Source organism: Peromyscus maniculatus, chromosome 4, assembly GCF_049852395.1.
Source record: "Peromyscus maniculatus bairdii isolate BWxNUB_F1_BW_parent chromosome 4, HU_Pman_BW_mat_3.1, whole genome shotgun sequence".
Lineage (NCBI taxonomy): Eukaryota > Metazoa > Chordata > Mammalia > Rodentia > Cricetidae > Peromyscus > Peromyscus maniculatus.
Window position 1 is genome coordinate 108,584,546 of NC_134855.1, and position 20,470 is coordinate 108,605,015.

The 20,470-nt window shown below is 44.1% G+C and overlaps 2 protein-coding genes and 1 pseudogene across 5 annotated transcripts in view; 1 reads left to right on the top strand and 2 right to left on the bottom strand.

Annotated features, from left to right (window-relative positions):
* Positions 1-20,470, bottom strand: part of Ubox5 (U-box domain containing 5) — a 46,735-nt gene that overhangs the window by 11,398 nt on the left and 14,867 nt on the right. For 2 of the 4 annotated variants that reach the window (XM_006984540.4, XM_006984542.4), the window contains exons 3-5: positions 5,783-5,950; positions 3,615-3,709; positions 864-2,061 (exon numbers count right to left, since the gene is read on the bottom strand). In XM_006984540.4, the coding sequence (XP_006984602.3) occupies positions 864-2,061; positions 3,615-3,668 (1,252 nt within the window). In that variant the 5' untranslated portion in view covers positions 3,669-3,709; positions 5,783-5,950. Of the gene's footprint in view, positions 1-863; positions 2,062-3,614; positions 3,710-5,782; positions 5,951-13,335; positions 13,560-20,470 lie in introns of all 4 variants that reach the window. The other 2 variants (XM_042276240.2, XM_076570648.1) reach the window with 2 other exon arrangements.
* On the top strand, positions 14,021-14,373 carry LOC143272647 (small ribosomal subunit protein eS27 pseudogene; annotated as a pseudogene).
* Positions 17,576-20,438, bottom strand: Fastkd5 (FAST kinase domains 5). Its single transcript, XM_076570647.1, has one exon. The coding sequence runs from the start codon at positions 20,290-20,292 to the stop codon at positions 17,998-18,000; it is 2,295 nt and encodes a 764-aa protein (XP_076426762.1). The 5' UTR covers positions 20,293-20,438; the 3' UTR covers positions 17,576-17,997.

Genomic DNA, 20,470 nt, shown 5'->3' on the forward strand with positions numbered 1-20,470 from the left:
CTTCGTGGATACGTGCAGCAAAGAAAACTACAATGCATTTCCATCAATCTGCTCTGGGAAGACTAGACATAGTACCCCAAAGGTGTCTAGACACATGACATATAGAAGATTCCAGAGAAGAAGACATGGTCTGCTTTAAGGGAACCTACTGTTTCTCCTTCCAGCAGGTCTGAATGGAGGATTTGAAAGAGGAAAAGCATTGATCTTGCCAGGGAACACAAAGCAGGTAAGTCCAGCAATGGGACGATTACTGGATGAAGGCACAAAGCACGATGACAGAGCTCAGTCAGATGTGGCGGCTTCCACCTGTAGCCTCAGCACTCAGAGACTGAGACAGGAAGATCAACACAATCCAACACCAGTCAGGGCTACACAGTGAGCTTTAAAAAAGCCTGAGCTACAGAATGAAACCCTTTCTCTCAAAATAAATAAATAAAATTTAGCTGGGTGGTGGCGATGATGGCGCACGACTTTAATCCCAGCCTTCAGGAGGCAGAGGCAGGCAAATCTCTGAGTTCAAGGCCATCCTGGTCTACAGATTGAGTTCCAGGACAGGCTCCAAAACTACATAGGCAAACTCTATTTCCTTAGGGTTTCCTATATATAAGTAAACAAACAAACAAACAAATAAAATTTAAAAAAGAAAAAAGAAATCTCAGAATAATAAGAGAACACAGGCAACCCTTTGGGACTTGCAAGTTATCTATGGACCAAGAACAAAACTGAGATACCCTACAAAAACAAGAAGGAAGAAGCACGGTCCCCAAGTTCAGGGATCTAAACAGTAAAGCATGAAGCCAAGGACAGTGGCATCACGTCAGCAGGAAGGGCAGGGTGACAGAGTCGTGACACAGAAGAGTTACCTGCTGAACAGTCCATCTCCGCGAGGGCGGGCTCACTGGGGGCTTTCATCTTCTTGGCAGTAGGCTCTGAGGTAGTGGGTGAGAGCAGAGGGCTGGGAGCAGAGGAAGAAGCATCCATGCCAAGGCTGTAGTCTGAGCTGTGTTCAGCCTGCTCCGGCTTCCTTTTCCTTGAGGGCAGGGTAATGACAGAAGGGGTCATTGCTGATGTAGTTTGTGCTCTCCCAAGCAGGTGGCAGCCAGAAACAGAATGCTGGAGGAGGAAACGGTCGATCCGGGCCTTCAGGGAAGGATGAGGTAGGGGCTGGGACTGTGGGGTAAAAGCTAATCCTGTGAAAGGGTCACTGGGCACTCGGCCCCAAGTAGCTTCACTGAGGTTACACTTCTCCAGAGTGCTCTGGTCAATGACCTTTCCTGAGGGAAGCAGCATGGGACATGGCATGATTTCCAGGGTGATAGGATCTAGGAACTCCTCTGGCACATCATTAACCATCTCAGACATCTCCTGTAAGACACAGGGAGCCTGCTGGCCCTCAGATTGACCCTCAGGGTCACAGTCACTCTCCATGGGCAAGACCGGAGTGTGCAGACCCAAGTCCTTAGGCATGCTTTCTGATGCTATCAACAAGACACTGTTTATCACCTCCTGAGAGCAGGTCTTGGCTGGCTGACCCCATACCTCTAAACGCTTTATGCAAGAGACGCCACTGCCTGTCACATGGGTGATTCCGATCTTGAGGTGGGCCACGTGGCTAAGGGAAAGAGCCCCTTTATTCCAGAGTTCCTGGGCTACAACAGCAGGAGAGAGGAGTGTGACTTCCATTGGGCTAAAAGGTGGCCTGGCCTTGAAGCCCCTGTGGCTGAACACCACGTGGTTCTGGTTTTTCAGTAAGACTTTGCCTACCAAGGTGAATGCCTCCTTGTCTGGGACAGATAGCTCCATCGGGTCTGTAGTCCAGCACTCATGTGAATCCCGAGAGGCTCTGCTAGATAAGGCAGATGTGTATAACTCCAGGCCAGTGACATTCTGACATCCCCCAGCTGTGAGATCTATGTTAACCCTACAGATTTCCACATTAAAGGGAAAGGAAACTGTCACATAGACTGGTGGTCTAATGAAATACTCTGTCCTAAAGCCATGGCTTCTCTTTATGAGGTCTTCAGAGATGAGGTTTTCTACTTCATAACCATCAGCTGACACCTACATTTAATGACAAAGAGGAGACACTGATCCAAATGAAGACAACGGGTTTTCAAGAACTTGTCACTTACAAAAATACTTTTTATATTTATTTATTTTTATTTTATGTATATAGGTGTTTTGCCTGCTTCCATGTCTGAGCACCACATGCATGCAGTGCCCACTGCGGCCAGAAGAGGGCGTCAAATCCCCTGGAACTGAAGGTCTAGATGGTTGTGGGCCACCATGTGGATGCTAGAAATTGCATCTGGGTCCTCTGGAAGAACAGACTCTTAACACTGAGCCATCTCCCCAGTCCCATAAAATTTCATTTTGAAGAAAACCTTAAGTTCTTAATTTTTTTTCTTTCGGAGACAGGATTTCTCTGTGTAATCCTGGTTGTCCTCGCTCTGTAGACCAGGCTGGCCTCGAACTCAGAGATTCCCCTGCTTCTGCCTCCCAAGTGCTAGGATTAAAGGCGTGCGCCACCACTACCACCCAGCTAAGTTCTTAATTTTTAAATTATATCTGTTAAACTGAATTATCTCAAGTTTTTGGAGGCATTCAAGATCATGCCAAAGGCTGAAAGTAAATGTCCCCAAGCGTGACTCACTATTAAAAATACGAGCAATAAGCCAGGTACCATGCTGTTTATCTATAATCCCGTTCTTGGGAGGTAAAGCAGAATGATCAGGAATTCAAGATCAGCCTCAACTTCATAGCAAGTCAGAGGCCAGCCAGGGCTCCATGAGACACTTGTCTCAAACAAGCAAAGCGAAACAAGACAACACCACACAGTGCTGGTGTGGTGCTTCACACCAGCAGATCCCCACTCTTAGGAGGTTGATTCCTGGTGTGAACGAACAGTTTAAGGTCATCCTTGGCTACATAGAGACTGCAGGCCAGCCTGGGCTGCATGAGAATCTTAAACAAACAAACAAACAAACCAAGGTCTGGAGAAATGTCTCAGTGGTTAAGAGTCCTTGCTGTTCTTTCAGAAAGGACTGAGGTCCAGTTCCCAGTACCTGGCTGGCCTTAAACTCACAGATTCTTATCCCTCCTTGACTCCCACTGCTAAGATTAAAGCTATTCACCACAACATTCAGCAAAAGTAAATGAATAAAAGTAAACCAAACAACAAGGCAACAGAAAGCATGAGAGGGAGGGGGGAAGGAGGGGAAGGAGGAGAGAGGGAGGGGGAGGGAGGGGGGAAGGAGGGGGAGGGAGAGAAGGAGGAGAGAGGGAGGGGGAGGGAGGGGGAGGGGGAGGGAGGGGAAGGAGGGAGGAAGGGGGAGGGAAGGGAGCGATGGAGCGACCGAGTCTACTCTGCTATGACTGTCCACGATACTGATCCACCGAGAGGAACGTGCACAAGCAAGTCAGAGAGCCACCTCACAGCAGTCAGTGCTGAGACCCCAGTGGCTGCCCAATTCTTGTTTAAGTGCTGTCTGCTGGGATCCACGGGGAAAGTGCAGTGAGCCCAAACCAAGGCTACATACACAAACAAAGCAGGAAATAGGGAGAAGTATAAAGACTAGATTGTGTATTTATGAATATATATTTGGTTGGTTTACCTTATTGCAGTGAATTCTTGGTCTGAACTGTGGGAGGCAAAGATTTATTACCATCTTTGTGGCTGAAAGAATAGCTTCCAGGCATCAGAAACAGCCTTAAAAAAAAAAAGAAACTTAATATTAGCCAGACACATTAAAATTCAGCTTTAAAGCCAGAAATAGTGGCACACGCCTTTGATCCCAGCACTTGGGAGGCAGAGGCAGGTGGATCTCTGTGAGTTCAAGGCCATCCTGGTCTACAGAGCATGTTCCAGGACAGCCAGAGCTACACAGAGAAACCCTGTCTTAAAAAAGCAAAAATAAGTAAGTATCAGTTTTGAACTTTAAGGAGCTGAATCTAAGAGAGGAGCAAACAGGGCAGAAGCAGAACTTCTAGTACATTCTCCCAGTCTACACCATTTCCCTGTATCCTACTGATGCTGAGAGAATGCTCACTGAAAAGTTAAGAAGGCAATTTTCTTTCCTTTTTAAAAAAATATTTTATTTATTGTGTATGTGTGTGTCTGAGTGTATGTCTGGGCACCATGGGTGTGCAGGAACCCAAAAAAGGTCAGAAGAAGCTCAGGTCCCCTGGGACTGGGGTTACGGGAGGTTCTGAACCACTATGTGGGTGCTGGGACTGAACCCAGGTCCTCTGCACCAGTGTGCTGAGCTGCTGAGCCATGTCCCCAGGCTGGAGAAGGCAATTATCTGATGTAAGTTCTCCAGGTTGGCAAAGCACATGGTGCTGCAGAGGCTCCCATAGGAAGGAGATAGTATACAAGCAGCAGAGAACAGAAGGGCGGTGTGTGTGTGTGTGTGTGTGTGTGTGTGTGTGTGTGTGTGTGTGTGTGTGTGTGTGTGTGTGTGTGTAAACAATCACAGTGGTGCTGGGCACTCTTAACCCTTCTAAGTGGAAATGCTTCCTTAGTATACACACCTGGAAGAGTCCAAACTCTTTTTGAGGAGGCTGAGGTATTTTTCTTGGCTTACAGATTCTTTCAGCAGTTGAGGGGGCCATCATGGACCCTCATGACATGGAATCCTCATGAGCATGGCATTTATGTCCATTTATTTAAGTATACCAGATTCCCTTTTTCTTAACTGTAAGAACTGTTACTGTGTATTTGTGCATACGATGTGTGTGAGGACACATGTGCCACTGTGGAGGTAGGTCAGAGGACAATCCATTTCTTCCCTTCACCTTTACAGGGTTCTAGGTATTGAACTCAGGGAGTTGGGCTCCGGACTACAGGCACCTTTACCATCTGACTCATCTACTGATCCTTCAGATTCCTTCACTGAAGAAACTTCTGTAAAATTACATTTATTTATTTATTGTGCATGTCTATGTGTGGCTCATAAATGCCACAGTGTGTGGGGGAAGTCAAGGACAATTTGGCAGAAGCTGGTCCTCTCACTCTACTATGGGGGTCCTAAGGGCAGAATTCCTTTATAGGAAAGGCCACCTCGCTTATCCCCAGAGTACTCAATGAATTAAAATTAGGGTAGTTTCTCAGAGAAAGCCAGAAGTTAAGAGCACTGGTTGTTCTTTGAGAGGACCTAGGTTCAATTCCCAGCACCCACATGATGGCCTACAACCAACTCCAACTCCAGTCCAAAGGATCTGGTGCCTTCTTCTGGCCTCTTTGGGTACCAGACATGCACATGGTACAAATACCATGCAGGTAACACAACCACACATATAAAATAAAATTTAAAAATTAATGTATAACATAGAAATGTGGAAGTTGTTTTTTGTTTTGTTTTGTGGTTTTGAGATAAGGTCTCTAGTGGCCCAGGCCATGAACTTCTGATCCCCCTACCTCTGCTTCCTATGAGTATGTGCCACCACACTCAGTTTATGTGGTAATGAAGATTAAATAGGGATTTCCTACATGCTAGGCAAGCACTCTACCAAATGAGTTACATTTCCCAGCCCTGAACCATGTAAATCTTGAATACCCTTTCCAACATATACTGGATCAAGTCTCGAGGGGAACTTTAATGGGCCCTGCCCATTGTTACTGCCTCTTTAGACCTGTGTTAGAGCCTTCTCACCAAAAGTCTTATTAGCCAGCTCCTAAAGCTGCTCCAACTTGGTCAACGGCAGCCAGCTCCATGAGAACATTACTGAAGCATGAGCCTAGGACAGCAGAACATGGACTGCCTTTCTCCACAGCACTTACTGAGTTGGAAGGAACACACAGAAGCTGTTCTGTCCATCCACATTAAATTCTCTTCATTTTAGCTTCAATGGCACCTTTTGCTTCCTGCCTGGTATCTTTGGGGGCCGTGGCAGGTCATATCCCATACTACTACCTGCCAGATTTCTCAGGAGTTTGGATGATCCACACCTGGAGCAAAAACAAATGATAACACGTTAATACAATTTTAGAGCTGTGGGTAGAAGTCAATGGTAGTGCACTTACTTAGCATACATAAGGTTCTGGGCTCAATCCCAACCACCACAAGTAACTTTTAAACTACACAAAGAAACCTCGTCTTGAAAAACCAAAAAACAAAACAAAACAACAACAACAACAACAACAAAACAAAAACAAAAACAAAAAAAACCTCTAGGTTCAATCCCTAGCACTAGAAAATTTAAAACAGAGAAAAATAATTTAGTTGCTATATATGATGGTTTGAATGAGAATGCCCCCACAGGCACTTAGGTTTGAATGGTTGGTCCCAGTACTGGAACTGTTTAGAAAGGATTGGTGGAGGTGGGTGTCACTAGAGGAGGTTTCAAAAGCTCACACCAGGCTCAGTCTGCCTGTTTCTGTTTCTCACTCTGCCTGTAACTGTGAGCTCTCAGCTACTTCTCCAGGACCATGCCTCCCTGCCTGCCTGCCTTCATGCTCTTTGCCATGATCAAAAACTAATCATCTGAAACTGTAAGCAAGCTTCCAAATTAAGCGGGTTTTGTTTGTTTGTTTGTTGTTTGTTTGCTTTAAATAAGTTGCCTTGGTCACGGTGTCTCCCCCTGCAATAGAACAGTAATGAAGACACTGTATTAGTTTGCATCTTGTTGCTGGAGAAAGGGGTTAGTTGGCTTACACTTCCACATCACAGTCCATCACTGTGAGAAGTAAGGGCAGGAACTAAGCAGAGACCATGGAGTAAGTTGCTTACTAACTTTCTCTTCACAGCTTACTCCACTTTTTTTTATACTCCCCAAGACCACCTGCCCAGGGCTGGCATTGCCCACTGTGGGCTGTACTCTCCCACATCAATCATTAATCAAGAATATGACCCACAGACTTGCCTACAGGCTTACCTGATGGAGGCTTTTTTAGCTTTTGAGTCAGGGTCTATATAGTTTTGGCTGTCCTGGAACTCACTGTGTAGACCAGGCTGGCCTCAAACTCACAGAGATCCGCCTGCCTCTGCCTCCCCAGCGCTGGGCTTAAAGGTGTGTGCCATCACAGCTGACTAGAGGTTGTTTTGTTTTTGTTTTGCCTGCATGTCTAACTGTACCACATGCATTCCTGGTGCCTATGGAAGCCAGAAGGGCATGTAGGATCCCCTGAGACTGGAATTACAGATGGTTACAAGCTGCCATATGGTGGGTCCTCTGAAGGAGCAGGTGGTTTTCTTAACCACTGAGCCATCTCTCCAGCCCCCAATTTTTTTTCCAACTGAGGTTCTCCTCTCTTCCCAGATGTCTCTAGCTCGTGTGAAGTTTGTCAAAAGCTAACTAGCACAGTAGGCACAAGGTGGTACAATACATTAGCTAACAACCACAACATACCGGAGCTAGATCTTTTCTCAGCTGGCTCTGGGTAGTGGTCTGGCCTAAGACCATTCCAGCTATTAACATCACCATGCTCCTTGCACTTCAGCACACATGCATACACCTACCTGTTCCACAACACTATGCAGAAACCAGTTTGTAAGGTGGGACATAGTTTTCTTAAGCTGTTAAAGCAATTATTCTCTACCTGGTATGCTCTTTTTGAGACCCATGAGATATATTTCCTTTGTTCTTGATATTAAAATAATTGTTTCTCCCTAGCAATTCAATGCCATTAATGTGTGACCAGGATCCTTTACTTCAGCTACTATAAAGCAGGAATAAATCAGGTTTGCTGGCACAGGCCTTTAATCCCTGAACTAGAGGCAAAGACAGGCAGATCTCTGAGTTCCAGGACAGCCAGGGTTATGTGGAGAGACCATGTCTCAAACACCAAATACAAATTAAAAAGAAAAAGAAAAGGAAAAAAGAAGGAAGAAAACGCAGTAATAAAATCTGTAGTCTCATGCTTAAATTTATCTTTGTCTAAAATATTTATGACAGAGTATAAAACTGCTTTGAAATAATTATCAAACTGGATGGATAAAGTATAATCCAATAGTAAATCATCTCCTTTGGTAGATATTCAACTAGTTAGCAGCTTCTATTCTTGTAGCTGCTCTCAAGACCACTACGCATCAAAGAGAGACCCGACTATTGATCTTTCCAAGTACTGGGATTATATACGTGTGCTGCCACACCAGAGCTGACATAAACATTTTAAGTGGATTTCTGTCTTTGTCTTACTTCAGTTTACATTTTTAAACAAATTCTACGTGGTTTATTTATTTATTTTTTTTGGTTTTTAGAGACAGGGTTTCTCTGTGTAGCTTTGCGCCTTTCCTGGAACTCACTTGGTAGCCCAGGCTGGCTTCAAACGAACAAAAATCCACCTGCCTCTGCCTCCCAAGTGCTGGGATTAAAGGCAAGCACCACCACCGCCTGGATCTACATGTTTTTAAAGATTTCAATTATAATAACTTGAATCTTAATCTATTAATTTTTGTTATTATTTAAAGTAGGTTGGCAAGAAGCCTAGGCTGGCCTTGAACTTACTATGTAGCCAAGGCTAATCTTGAATTCCTGACCCTCCGGTCTCCATTCCCCTAGTACTGGGGTTTCAGGCATATACCATCATGCCAACTTCCATTAATTTGTTGGGGCTAGTTGTTCTATATATAGGAAAATACACACTTCAGGGCCATTCTATGTGATTAGTTTGCTCATTTTTTATTTTTGGATATTTTTGGTGGTGCTGGGAGTTGAGCCTCATGCACACTAGGCATTCATTCTACCACTGACTGACATCTTTAGGTCTTGAACTCACTCATTTTAATAGATGTCGGGGAGGTTTACTTGGGGTTTTATAGTATCAGTAACAGTGATGGTATACTTTCCGAAGTGATCATTCTTTTTGTTTGTTTGTTTGTTTTTTGGTCCCAACTGCTGTGTTTAGAGAATTCTTATTTTTTCTCTGCATTACTAGAACTTTCAGAATTCTGTAACAGAGTTGCTATCCTTATTCATTCTTTTTTTTTTTTTTAAGTATGGTGGTTTTCTTTCTTTCTTTTTTTTTTTTTTAAGATTTATTTATTCATTATGTATACAGTGTTCTGTTTGTATGTATGCAGCACACCAGAAGAGGGCACCAGATCTCATTACAGATGGTTGTGAGCCACCATGTGATTGCTGGGAATTGAACTCAGGACCTCTGGAAGAGCAGTCAGTGTTCTTAACCTCTGAGCCATCTCTCCAGTCCTTCTTTCTTTTTTTTTTTTTTTTTTTTTTTTTTTTGGTTTTTCGAGACAGGGTTTCTCTGTGTAGCTTTGCACCTTTCCTGGAACTCACTTGGTAGCCCAGGCTGGCCTTGAACTCACAAAGATCCGCCTGCCTCTGCCTCCTGAGTGCTGGGATTAAAGGTGTGCGCCACACTGGCTCTTATTCATTCTTATAAGAAAATGCTTCTTTGGAAGAAAATGAAAGCCTGTGATATGGCTCAGTGTGGGCAAAAGCACTTTCCACCAAACCTGACGACCTGAGTTCCATCTCCAGGACCCACAGGGTAGGAGAGAACAGAGAACAAACACACACACACACACACACATATACACGGGCAGACACCTCACCCAGTAAATGTAACAGAATTTTTTTTGTTATTTGTTTTTGCAAGACAGGGTTTTCTGTGTGGCCCCAGCTGTCCTAGAAACCAGCTATGTAGACCAGGCTGGTCTCAAACTCAAGAGATCAGCCTGCTTCTGCCTTTCAAGTGCTGCGTTTAGAAGGGTGTACCAGCATTAAATTTTTGTTTACAAGAAAAATTTCTCTTTAAATACAATGCTTATTGTTCAACTGATATTTTTATTAGCATACCAATTTTTTTTTTCGTTATTGTTTTTCGAGACAGGGTTTCCTCGGTGCAATTTTGGTGCCTGTCCTGGATCTTGCTCTGCAGACCAGGCTGGCCTCTAACTCACAGAGATCCGCCTGGCTCTGCCTCCCAAGTGCTGGAATTAATGGCGTGTGTCACCACTGCCTGGCTATTAACATATTAAATTTTTTTTTTTTTTTGGTTTTTCAAGACAGGGTTTCTCTGTGTAGCTTTGTGCCTTTCCTGGAACTCACTTGGTAGCCCAGCCTGGCCTCGAACTCACAGAGATTCATTCGCCTGCCTCTGCCTCCCAAGTGCTGGGATTAAAGGCGTGCGCCACCACCGCCCGGCATTAATTTTTATACGTTCTTGAAAATTCTGAAATATATATATATATATGCACACATATGTGTATATGTTATATATATATATATATATAACAGACCAGGATATACCAACCTATCTTGTTAATTCCCAGGCCATGTTCTGTGTGTCTTGAGACCATGTCTTATTCTGTAGCCCACACTGACCCTAACCCTAAGATCCTCCTGCCGTAGCCTCCTAAAGGTTGGGATTATATACTCTACTATTAAACACAGCCAAACAGTTCTTGAAATGGACAACTAAATCCTACTGTATATTCATACACTTATAAATCCTTTACAAGGCACTGAAGGCAGAAATAAAAAGGAAGTAGCCAGGTGGCAACATTACTGGGTATTATAGTGTAGTGGTTAGGTACACGATCCTCCTAAGTCTGGGTTCCACCACTGCTGGCTCCACCAAGGTCTTTCGCTGGTGTAGTCTTATTAGCTACCTAGTCTCAACACCCTGATCTTTCAAGGTCAAGAACTTACCTTAATGCTTTATTGAGGGGAGGGGGGAGCTCAACATACAAAAAAGACAAAGGCCTACCTAGAAAAACAGCTTTCCCAGTCCTGCCAGGGAAATTGCCTTGCAACCCAAATTTACTATAAATTCTGTCCAGTAAAATACTTACAAACGTAACCTCCTTTTCCAAATGTGATATCAAAATACAAACTGGGGACCTCAGATCACAGCTAAAATAGTTGGCTGCCCAAAGAAGCAGCTTGAAGCCAGATAACAATGGAAGAATGAGACTTGAGTTCAGTCCCTGTGATCCATATCATCCAAGGAGAGAACTAACTTCCATAAGTTGTCCTTGACCTCCACACATGAGCCATGTTTGCAACCCCCAAAAAATGTTAAAAAAAGGAAGAGTAACTGGAAGAAAATACAAAACACCAAAATACAAGAAAATGGGTATTATACCATGACACTTACTTCAAATTTGTGCAAATATAGTTAATATGCACATATGACCTAACAAAATGTATTTCTTACTGTGGCTCTGGATTTAAAAACAAACAAAACATTAGCCTAGTAGGGCAAGCTCCATAATTCCAGCTCTTAGAAGGCAGAGGTAGAAGGGTCAGTGAGTAGCTCAAGGTTAGACTTGGCTACACAGTGAGACTGAGGTTAGCCTGGTCTATATGAGACTCCACCTTAAAAAGCAAATACACAAAAATAAAATTACTGGGCAGTGAACATCTTAGGCCAACCAGGGCTACATAACTGAGACCTTGTCTCATATACATGCACATATGCAGAAAAAAGAGAGTAAGAAAATGAGTGAATATGATCAAAACTTTGTGTAAAATTCTTAAAGAATTAATAAAGAAGTTTAAAAGAAAAAGAAGAGCAAGGTATAATGGTGGTATATGCATTTAATCCCAGCACTTGGGAGGCAGAGGCAGGTGGATCCCTGTGAGTTCAAGGACAGCCTGGTCTTCAAATAAGTTCCAGGACAGCCAGGACTAAATAGTAAGACCCTGTCTCAAAAACAAACAACTGACCGACACCAACAACCTAAAACAAAACAGGAGTGTGGGGCTGGAGAGATGGCTCAGTGGTGAATAGCACTGATTCTTTCTTCCAGAGGGTCCTGGTTTGATTCCCAGCACCCACACAATGGCTCACAACCATCTGTAACTCCAGTTCCAGAGGATCCAATGCCTCTTCTAACCTCTGCAGGCACCAGACATGCATGTGGTCCATATTCATACATGTAAGCAAAACACTAAAACACATAAAAATAAATATTTACAGAGACCAGGCAAGAGTGCTGGCTCAGCAGTTTAGAGAATTTGTTGCTCTAGGACCTGGGTTCAATTCCCAGTACACACGTGGTGGTTCACAACCATCCCTAACTCCAATGCTGGGTACCCAACACCCTCTTCTGACCTCTACAGGTACCAGGCACACACGTGATGCACATACATACATTCAGGCAAAACACACACATAAATCAATCTAAAAAAAAAATAAAGAACCAAGAATATCACTTACTGAGTCATAATCAGTGTGTTATACTGATTTGAAACAGGGTCTCTCTCTGTAGCCCAGGCTGCCCTCAAATTCATGGGCTATTGTCCTTCCTCAGCCTCCTTAGTGCTAGAATTACAAATGCAAGCCACCACACCAAGCATTTCTTTTTAATTAAGGAGTTTAAAAATGAAACACCAGAATGTACCACATACAAGGGTGAGCATTGTTTTGTTTGTGAAACTTGTTTCGGTTATGACCGTGTGTGTGTGTGTGTGTGTGTGTGTGTGTGTGTGTGTGTGTGTGTGTGTGTGTGTGTAAATATACATACACTCACTTGGGCTAAAGATGCAGCTCAATTGGTAGAGAGCTTGTCTCACATGCATGAAGCGCTGGGTTTGATTCCCAGCACTGCATAAACTAAGCATGGTGGTACGTGCCTATAATCCTAGCATTGGAGAGCTAGAGACAGGAGGATTAAGAGTTACCGGGCGGTGGTGGCACATGCCTTTAATCCCAGCACTCGGGAGGCAGAGGCAGGTGGATCTTTGTGAGTTTGAGGCCAGCCTGGTCTACAGAGCGAGATCCAAGAAAGGCGCAAAGCTACACAGGAGGCCCGGGATACATAAGCCCCTATTTCAAAAGCACACACACACAAGGCCGCTGAGCTGTGTCAGGGGAAAGGCACCTGCTATGCAGGTCTGATGACCCGAGCTTGACTGCTGGAACTGAAAGTGGGAGGCCAGAGCTGACTCTCAAAGTTGTTCTCTGACCTCTGCACGTGTACTGTAGCATACGTATGTCCAACCTCACACATACACACCACACACAGTACAATAATGAATTAAATTGTAAAAAATGTAAAAGCCACTATACTGTGGTGGTTTGAAAGAAAATGGCCCCCAAACAGAACAGCACTAATGGGAGGTGTGGCCTTGTTGGAGAAAGTGTGTCCTTGTGGGGGTGGGCTCTGAGGTCTCCTATGCTCATGCCACACCTAGTCAGACGGACCGCTTCCTGTTGCCTGTGAGTTGAGAGGTAAGAACTCTCAGCTCCTTCTCTAGCACCAGGCCTGCCTGCATGCTGCCTTGCTCCCCACCATGACAATAGTGGACTGATCCTCTGAACTCTAAGTGAGCCACCTCAATGAAATGTCTTCCTTTGAAAGAGCTTCCGTGGTCACGGTGTCTCTCACAGCAACAGAAACCCTAAGACATATACCTACTTACTCCTTCAGTCAAGGTTTGTATGTGAAAGGCACTTCTCTCTAAGGGTGGTTGTAAATCCAACAGCGGGCTGAGGAGACGCCTTAGTCGGTAAAGTGAGTTCAGATCTCTAATACTCGCTCGCACACCTGTAATCCACCCTTGTGCTGAAGAGGCTGAGACAGGTCTCGGGACTCGCTGGCCAGCCAGTCTAACCAATTGATGAGCTTCAGGTTCAGTGAGAGACCCTGTCTCAAAAAACAAAACAGAGATTGGAGAAGACACACCTGATGTCACCCTCTGGCCTCCACACACACCTACATGTGCACACATCTACATGTGCATACATAGACACAGACACACAAGGATTGGGAATATAACTCAGTTGTAAAGTGTATGGCCTATCACTTATAGGGTTCTGTGTCCCATCACAACCACACATACACACACCCCCTAAAACAGCCCTTCAAATTCTCAAGTTGGTGATGCAGCTCCATTTGCAGTATCCCTGTCTAACATATACAAGGCTCAAGACTGGATTCCTTTCCCACATAAGCCTGCAATGGTGGCGCACACCTGTAATGCCAGCACTCAAGAGGTGAAGGCAGGAATATCAGTACTTCAAAGTTATCCCTGGCTACATAAGGAGTTCAAAACCAGTCTAGACTAGATGACAACCTGTCTCAAAAAACAAACAAAAAACCCTTTCCAGCAGTGACGACCTCCCTACGAGAACATGCCTCTCGCAAAGGATCTCCTTCATCCCTCTCCAGAAGAGGAAAAGAGGAAACACAAGAAAAAGCACCTGGTGCAGAGCCCCAATTCCTACTTTATGGATGTGAAATGCCCAGGATGCTATAAGATCACCACAGTCTTTAGCCATGCACAAACGGTAGTCTTGTGTGTTGGCTGCTCCACTGCCTCTGTCAGCCCACAGGCGGAAAAGCAAGGCTGACAGAAGGATGCTCCTTCAGGAAGATGCTCCTTCAGGAAGATGCTCCTTCAGGAGGAAGCAGCACTGAAGAGCACCTGATTCAAGATGAGTGGGAACCATCCCAATAAACACACTTTGGATATATATATATAAATAAAAGGCTTGAAAGCAGCTGGGCGGTGGTGGCCCACGCCTTTAATCCCAGCACTTGGGAGGCAGAGGCAGGCAGATCTCTGTGAGTTCGAGGCCAGACTGGGCTACAAAATGAGTTCCAGGAAAGGCACAAAGCTACACAGAGAAACCCTGTCTTGAACCACCCTCCACCCTCCCACCCCCCCACCCCCCACCCGGAAAAAAAAAGCTTGAAAGCTACTGTCATAGGTAAGTAATTGAAGGCTTGTAACAAGGGAGATGAAGGACATTAATGAGGTTGGCCATTACTCTCCTAGGTGACAAAAGCAGTTTTGAACCCCTCAGAAGCAATTCGGAGGCCCCTCTTTCTTCAGGTGGAAGGAAAGGCTCTCACAACCTTTCTATTCTACAGGAAGGGCATGAAGACAGCAAAGGTGAGCACTAAGGTACAAACTACTCAGAGATAAAACCTTTAGTTTCAGGTTTTCCTTTGATATATTTTCCCTCTTGATTTTTTGAGGGAGGGATATTATTCAAAAGAGAAACAGGAATGTGGACTATGTCTCATGTATTACTTGAGTACACTGGAAAAAAATCTCAAAGCTTCTTTTTAATTAATTAATTTATTTATTATGCATACAGTGTTCCAGCATGCATGCCTACATGCCAGAAGAGGGCACCAGATCTCATCCTAGATGGTTGTGAGCCACCATGTGGTTGCCTGGAATTGAACTCAGGACCTCTGGAACAGGAGCCGGTGCTCTTAACCCCTGAGCCATCTCTCCAGCCCCCTCAAAGCTTCCTTCTAAGAAATTGGTTGGGTTTGCTTATTTTGCTTTTTCTGAGACAGAGTCTTACTCTGTAGCTCAGGCTGGCCTGGAACTCAGTATGTATCCCAGGATGGCCTGGAATATGAGGCAATCCTCCTGCTTTAGCCTGACAATTGCTGGCATCACAGGTGTGAGCAACTATTGCCAGCAAAACTGCTTATCAATTTAAAAATATTTATATGGGGGGAGGTATCACACAACATGCCAAAGCATGTGTGGAGGTCTAAGGTGAAGGACAACTTAGAAACCGACACGGGACAATTTACAGAGTTCAAGACCAGACTGGGCTACACAGTGAGTCTGTCTCAAAAAACAAACAAAGTTAGGGATTGATTGGCGATATAGGCTCAGTGTTGAACACTTGCCTCAAATCTATAGGCCTTAGGTTAGACCCCCAGAAACACAGAAACAAATCCCTCCCCATCTAGGAATGCACAGTTTGGAGAGTACTGTGGGCATGTAGAAATTAACTAGACTGGACAGTTAAGCTGGGGATATTTTCTTTTTTGTGTGTAAAGCTGAGGTAAGTACACTGGACTGGATTCCTACGGTCTTGGACATGTAAGGACTGAGCATCTACATTCACACTCTGGGTAGGGACAAATCTGTTTCTTCTGCCTTCCTGTGCTCAGGCTTAGGAAGGGAAGAGTCAAGAGGAATTATCTATCTACTAGGTACTGATCTACCCAGGGTTGAGGGATTATCTACTAGGTACTGGTCTACCCAGGACTGAGGGATTTCCTAGAACATGAAACTTTCAATGCTGAAGTGGGGAAAGTCCTGGGTAAATGGGATGAGTCACTATCTCTAAAAGGTAGCTCTCTGTGTGCCCCAGAGCTTGAAGCAACCAAGCTGACTTTTTGTTATTGTTGAGATTCAAAACATGGAGGAGGGGGAAGTATAGAGAGTTACTTTGGAAGAGATTAGGGTGACCATGACACTCTGAGCACTTGAACACCCATTTAGGGCCTACACAGAAGTAGTGACTTACACAATGGAACTTTTGAATTTCACAAGAATGTAATGGAAAGTAATTCTGGAAGATACATATATTTTAAAGAGTAGGTCCACACAGGTTAGCGGGAAGTGGGGTTATCTGTCAAATACTGGAAAAGCATTTAACCTTAAAGTAGGTGGAATACTGTGATGCAGTGAGCAATTTAAGAAATTGGACACTTTAGCTTTTAAAGACACATAGTACTTCTTATAATTTCTTAACTGAGTTACCTGTCCATCCAAGAAAAGGCGTGACTTGCAACAATTTTCAGAGCAAGTTAAAATGAAAGACAGCTCTCCTAACCTTTCCCACACAATGCCCACCAGCACAGAAAGACTCAACACAGGTGTGAGCCTAAAAGATCCCTGCAACTTGATGCTGTATGCAGGCAAGTCAAAGGCTCAGTGTTTGAGGCACTGTATGGGGCACATGTGAACAGTTTTATTTTTGTGGTGCTGGAGACCAAACCCAGCACCTCACACATTCGTGGCAAATACAGTCACTGACTCACATCCTCAGCCCTGTTTTTGCCTTTTGGAAAACATGAGTAGTTTTACCTCTCAGCAGACTGTCAAGATTAACAATTTACTCAATGCTTTAGTAACATTGTCTTAAAACCCTGTGGGATCCTAGTAAGGTGAGGAGGCTAATTCGACTTTGACCTTGTTCCTTTTCTTCAGGGCCTTATTTCACGTGTTTTTAAATTTCTCCTAAATTTTTCAACTTAAATTTATGTCTACTGAACCCTAACTCAACACAATCTCATTCAGATTTCTTCTGTGACCCTAAACCCCAAGATACTATCTTGATTCTGTGTCTGTGGGTTGCCAGACTTACCAAACAAGATAGTAACGGCTATAGAAAGACTCCAAGCTGGGCAGTGGTGGCGCACGCCTTTAATCCCAGCACTTTAATCCCAGCACTCGGGAGGCAGAGTAGGCGGATCTCTTTGAGTTCGAGGCCAGCCTGGTCTACAGAGTGAGATCCAGGACAGGCACCAAAACTACACAGAGAAACCCTGTCGAAAAACCAAACAACAAGCCAGGAGATGATAGCGGTGCACACCTTTAGTCCTAGCACTCAGCAGACAGGCAGACAGACCTCAGTGAGGTTGAGTTCAAGGCTAGCCTGATCTACAGAGCAAGTTCTAAGGCAACCAGAGCTGTTACACAAAGAAACCCTGTCTCAAAAAAACCAAAAGAAAAAAAAAAAAAGAGTGCTTACTACTCCTACAGAAAACTCAAGTTTGGCTCCCAGCACACACACACACACATACATAATAGTAATTAAAACAAAAATAAAACACTGCCTCAAAAGGTAACTTAAGGCTAACAGATAAAGAAAAAATGCATAAGATTTTGTGGCTCAAGATCATTTTGAAGATGCTTATTTATTCTGAGCAAAATATACAACTACAGCAGCTTGCCACTACCATAGGTTATACACACTCTGTAATAACATAAATAGCTCTGTAACAGAAAAGAGGATACCCACAGCTACTTGATAGATGGCTGTATTATCTACCTACACTCTGGCTTTTATAATTACTTGGTTAGAAGATAGGTTACAGAGAATCCCTATATCAAATACTTAGGACCAGAGGTGTTTCAGATTTCAAGTCTGGGGTATCTGCATGGACTACCACTTGAATATCCCTGATCTGAGATCTGTCAGTGCTCAGCTTCAGATTTTAGAATATTTCTGACTTGGATTTTCTGGTTAAGGATGCTCAACCTACAGGTGGAGGGTGTACACCTATTGTTTTTATGAACAGGAATGCCCACGAAGGCCCTTTACAGAGCAGAGGTGAACACCTTCTCATGGAGGTATGCTAGCTTCTCTAAGCGAGTCCGTTTCAGTAGTGGAAGCCATTCCCAGTAGGATAATTCTACCACACGGTACCCAATTCGAGCCAGCTGCCTCCTCTTCATATTGTGCAGTCCAAGCAGATCCCTAGTACCATAGCAATATTGGTTCTTGTTTGTCAACTGGATAGCTAGCTTCACTAGTGGGGGCTGCATGTGGGCTAGAGGGCACAGGCCATCTGTCCCCACATCCTCCAATCTATCTGTCACATTGCAAGCAGAGTCCACCAAGGGTACAGCTGTCTTCTTTCTTAACTCCATAGGTGGCTGGCCAGTCTCTACCTCAATTTCGCCCTGGAAATACCTTTTGGCTTTTCCCTTTAGCAACTGATTCATCAAGTCATCTGTAAGGCTGACTCCCGCCTGCTTAAATGGCAATCGGGCTACATCTTCCGTTGGCGTCACTTCGCTGTTAAAAGGTAGTGGCTTCATGTTAGCATCAAGCTGAACCTCCAAGTCAGAAGATCGGGTGTGAGGCAAAATCATATGGTGCTTGATGTACTGGGGGCCACCTAACATGGTCTCAAGTAAATAGAGAGCTTCTAGGAACTCGGGCTTTGATCTCATATCCTTGCTTGCTAAATTCCACAGTGTTACAGATGCCTCTTGCTGAAGGTGAGAATTAAGACGACTGCCCTCATAATCTGGACACTCAATGGCAACTGTACCATCGAGAGTATACAGTTCCTTAGTGAGTTCAAACTTACTTCTTTCTTGAGCTAACCTGACAAACCCTGGACTCAGAGCAACATTGATAAACTCAGCTGGAAAGTATTCAGAAAATGCCAAGCCAAGCAGGCAGGTCAGAAGGTGCTCTGGGTACTGGTTGAATTCAGGCATCTTCCTGTGAATTTCATTTATCAGACTGGAATAAAATTCTTCTGTGTTGGGTGGCTTATAGTTCAGAGTTCCAAAAGACCACAGAATTTTGGCAACATCTTTACTTCGACAGTGTGTTACTCTTGGAGGCAGAGAGGCAGCAACTGCATTCATTACTCTTTCATCCAGGAAGCGTAAGGCTGAGCAGGAGAGAGTGAGGTGCATAACACCCTGAACCCCCAAGGACGGGATTCGTTGAGGAGCAATTTCTCCGAACTGCCTCATGAAATTTACATGATCTACATGAGTGAAGCGGAACATTTTAAGAATATGAACTAAGGTGTGGCTGCTGAGATGCTGCATGTTAGCACAAGCCAGGTCTCCAATTTTCCGCATGACAAATTCAGAGAGACTACTACTTGACTTAAAAAACCCCAAACATATTGTACCAACCTCCTCTAAATTTATCAGATCGATATACTTAAGGATCAGTGATTCTAGTTTTTGCATTAGGTCCTGTGGTACCTGACGATTTTCACCTATAATATAAATTAAGTGAATCAGCTGAGACAAAGATAGCTCTTTCCAGTGTAAATGAAGGTAACTAAAAAAAAAATTTAAAAATCGAGGCACTCTGCAACCTAAGTTCCGCCAAAGATCAGCAACCAGGAGAAGCTGATCCAGATTCATCTCCCACACCTGACGGCAAAACCTGGTTTCATATGCATCTAGCATGGAAGGGGAGAAAGGGATTCTTAAATCAACAAAGGCTTTCAAAATACTGATCAGATCTGAGGTATTAAAGAGCTGCATGTTTTTCATAGTCAGTTGGCAGAGCAAAGCAAAGCTTTTACTGGACAACAAAACAGAATGCTGTTCCGCTGGCAGAGAGCGCAGCTTACAAAAATAAGAAGTAATGACTTCGGGCTGGAGTTTAGTTTGATAAACTCTGACTTTGTGCAAAATTAGTTCACCTTCTGAAACAGACAGGGGTTGGCGAGTCTCGGATCTGTTATAGCTGTGAAGCTGGTACTCGGGCCTTAACTTTAAGAACACTCGGGTTCCTTCAAAGGAATCAAAAACCTCCACATCCTCTTCAACTCTTTTCTCACTGGGTGAGCCTGGATGCAATGTGCTGGCCTTAAAGGTAGAAGCTTTGTTGAATTCCAAACCCAGGTGGGCACTGCTGGTTGTGAAGATTCTCTGAGACAAGGTGGTATTATCAATCTTCTTAACTTTTCTGGCAGGATGGCAGGAGCTATTATGTTCAGGAAGGTTCTGTCTCCCATAATATGTGCTGTTTTCCATATTCCAATATGCCATGCTTTGGACTGCATGGCAGGCAGAAGGATTACAAGATGCTTGGTATTTTAACAGTTTTAACAACTTGAGAGTGGCTGCCATTCTGGAGTCTGTACTGATCTTTTTGGCAGTCAAAGCACAGTCCTCACAGGTGTGGCTAGGCAAGTTCTTGTTTATATGGTGCTTGGTTAGAGACGAACAGGGAGATGTTCCACAGAAACTGCCTGTAAATCTTCGGCATACCACAAGAGTCGTGGCCACAAATGATGGGGCCAGAATT

Coding starts and splice junctions, on each gene's coding strand:
- Fastkd5 (XM_076570647.1), bottom strand. CDS start 20,292: ATGGCAGCCACTCTCAAGTTGTTAAAACTGTTAAAATACCAAGCATCT.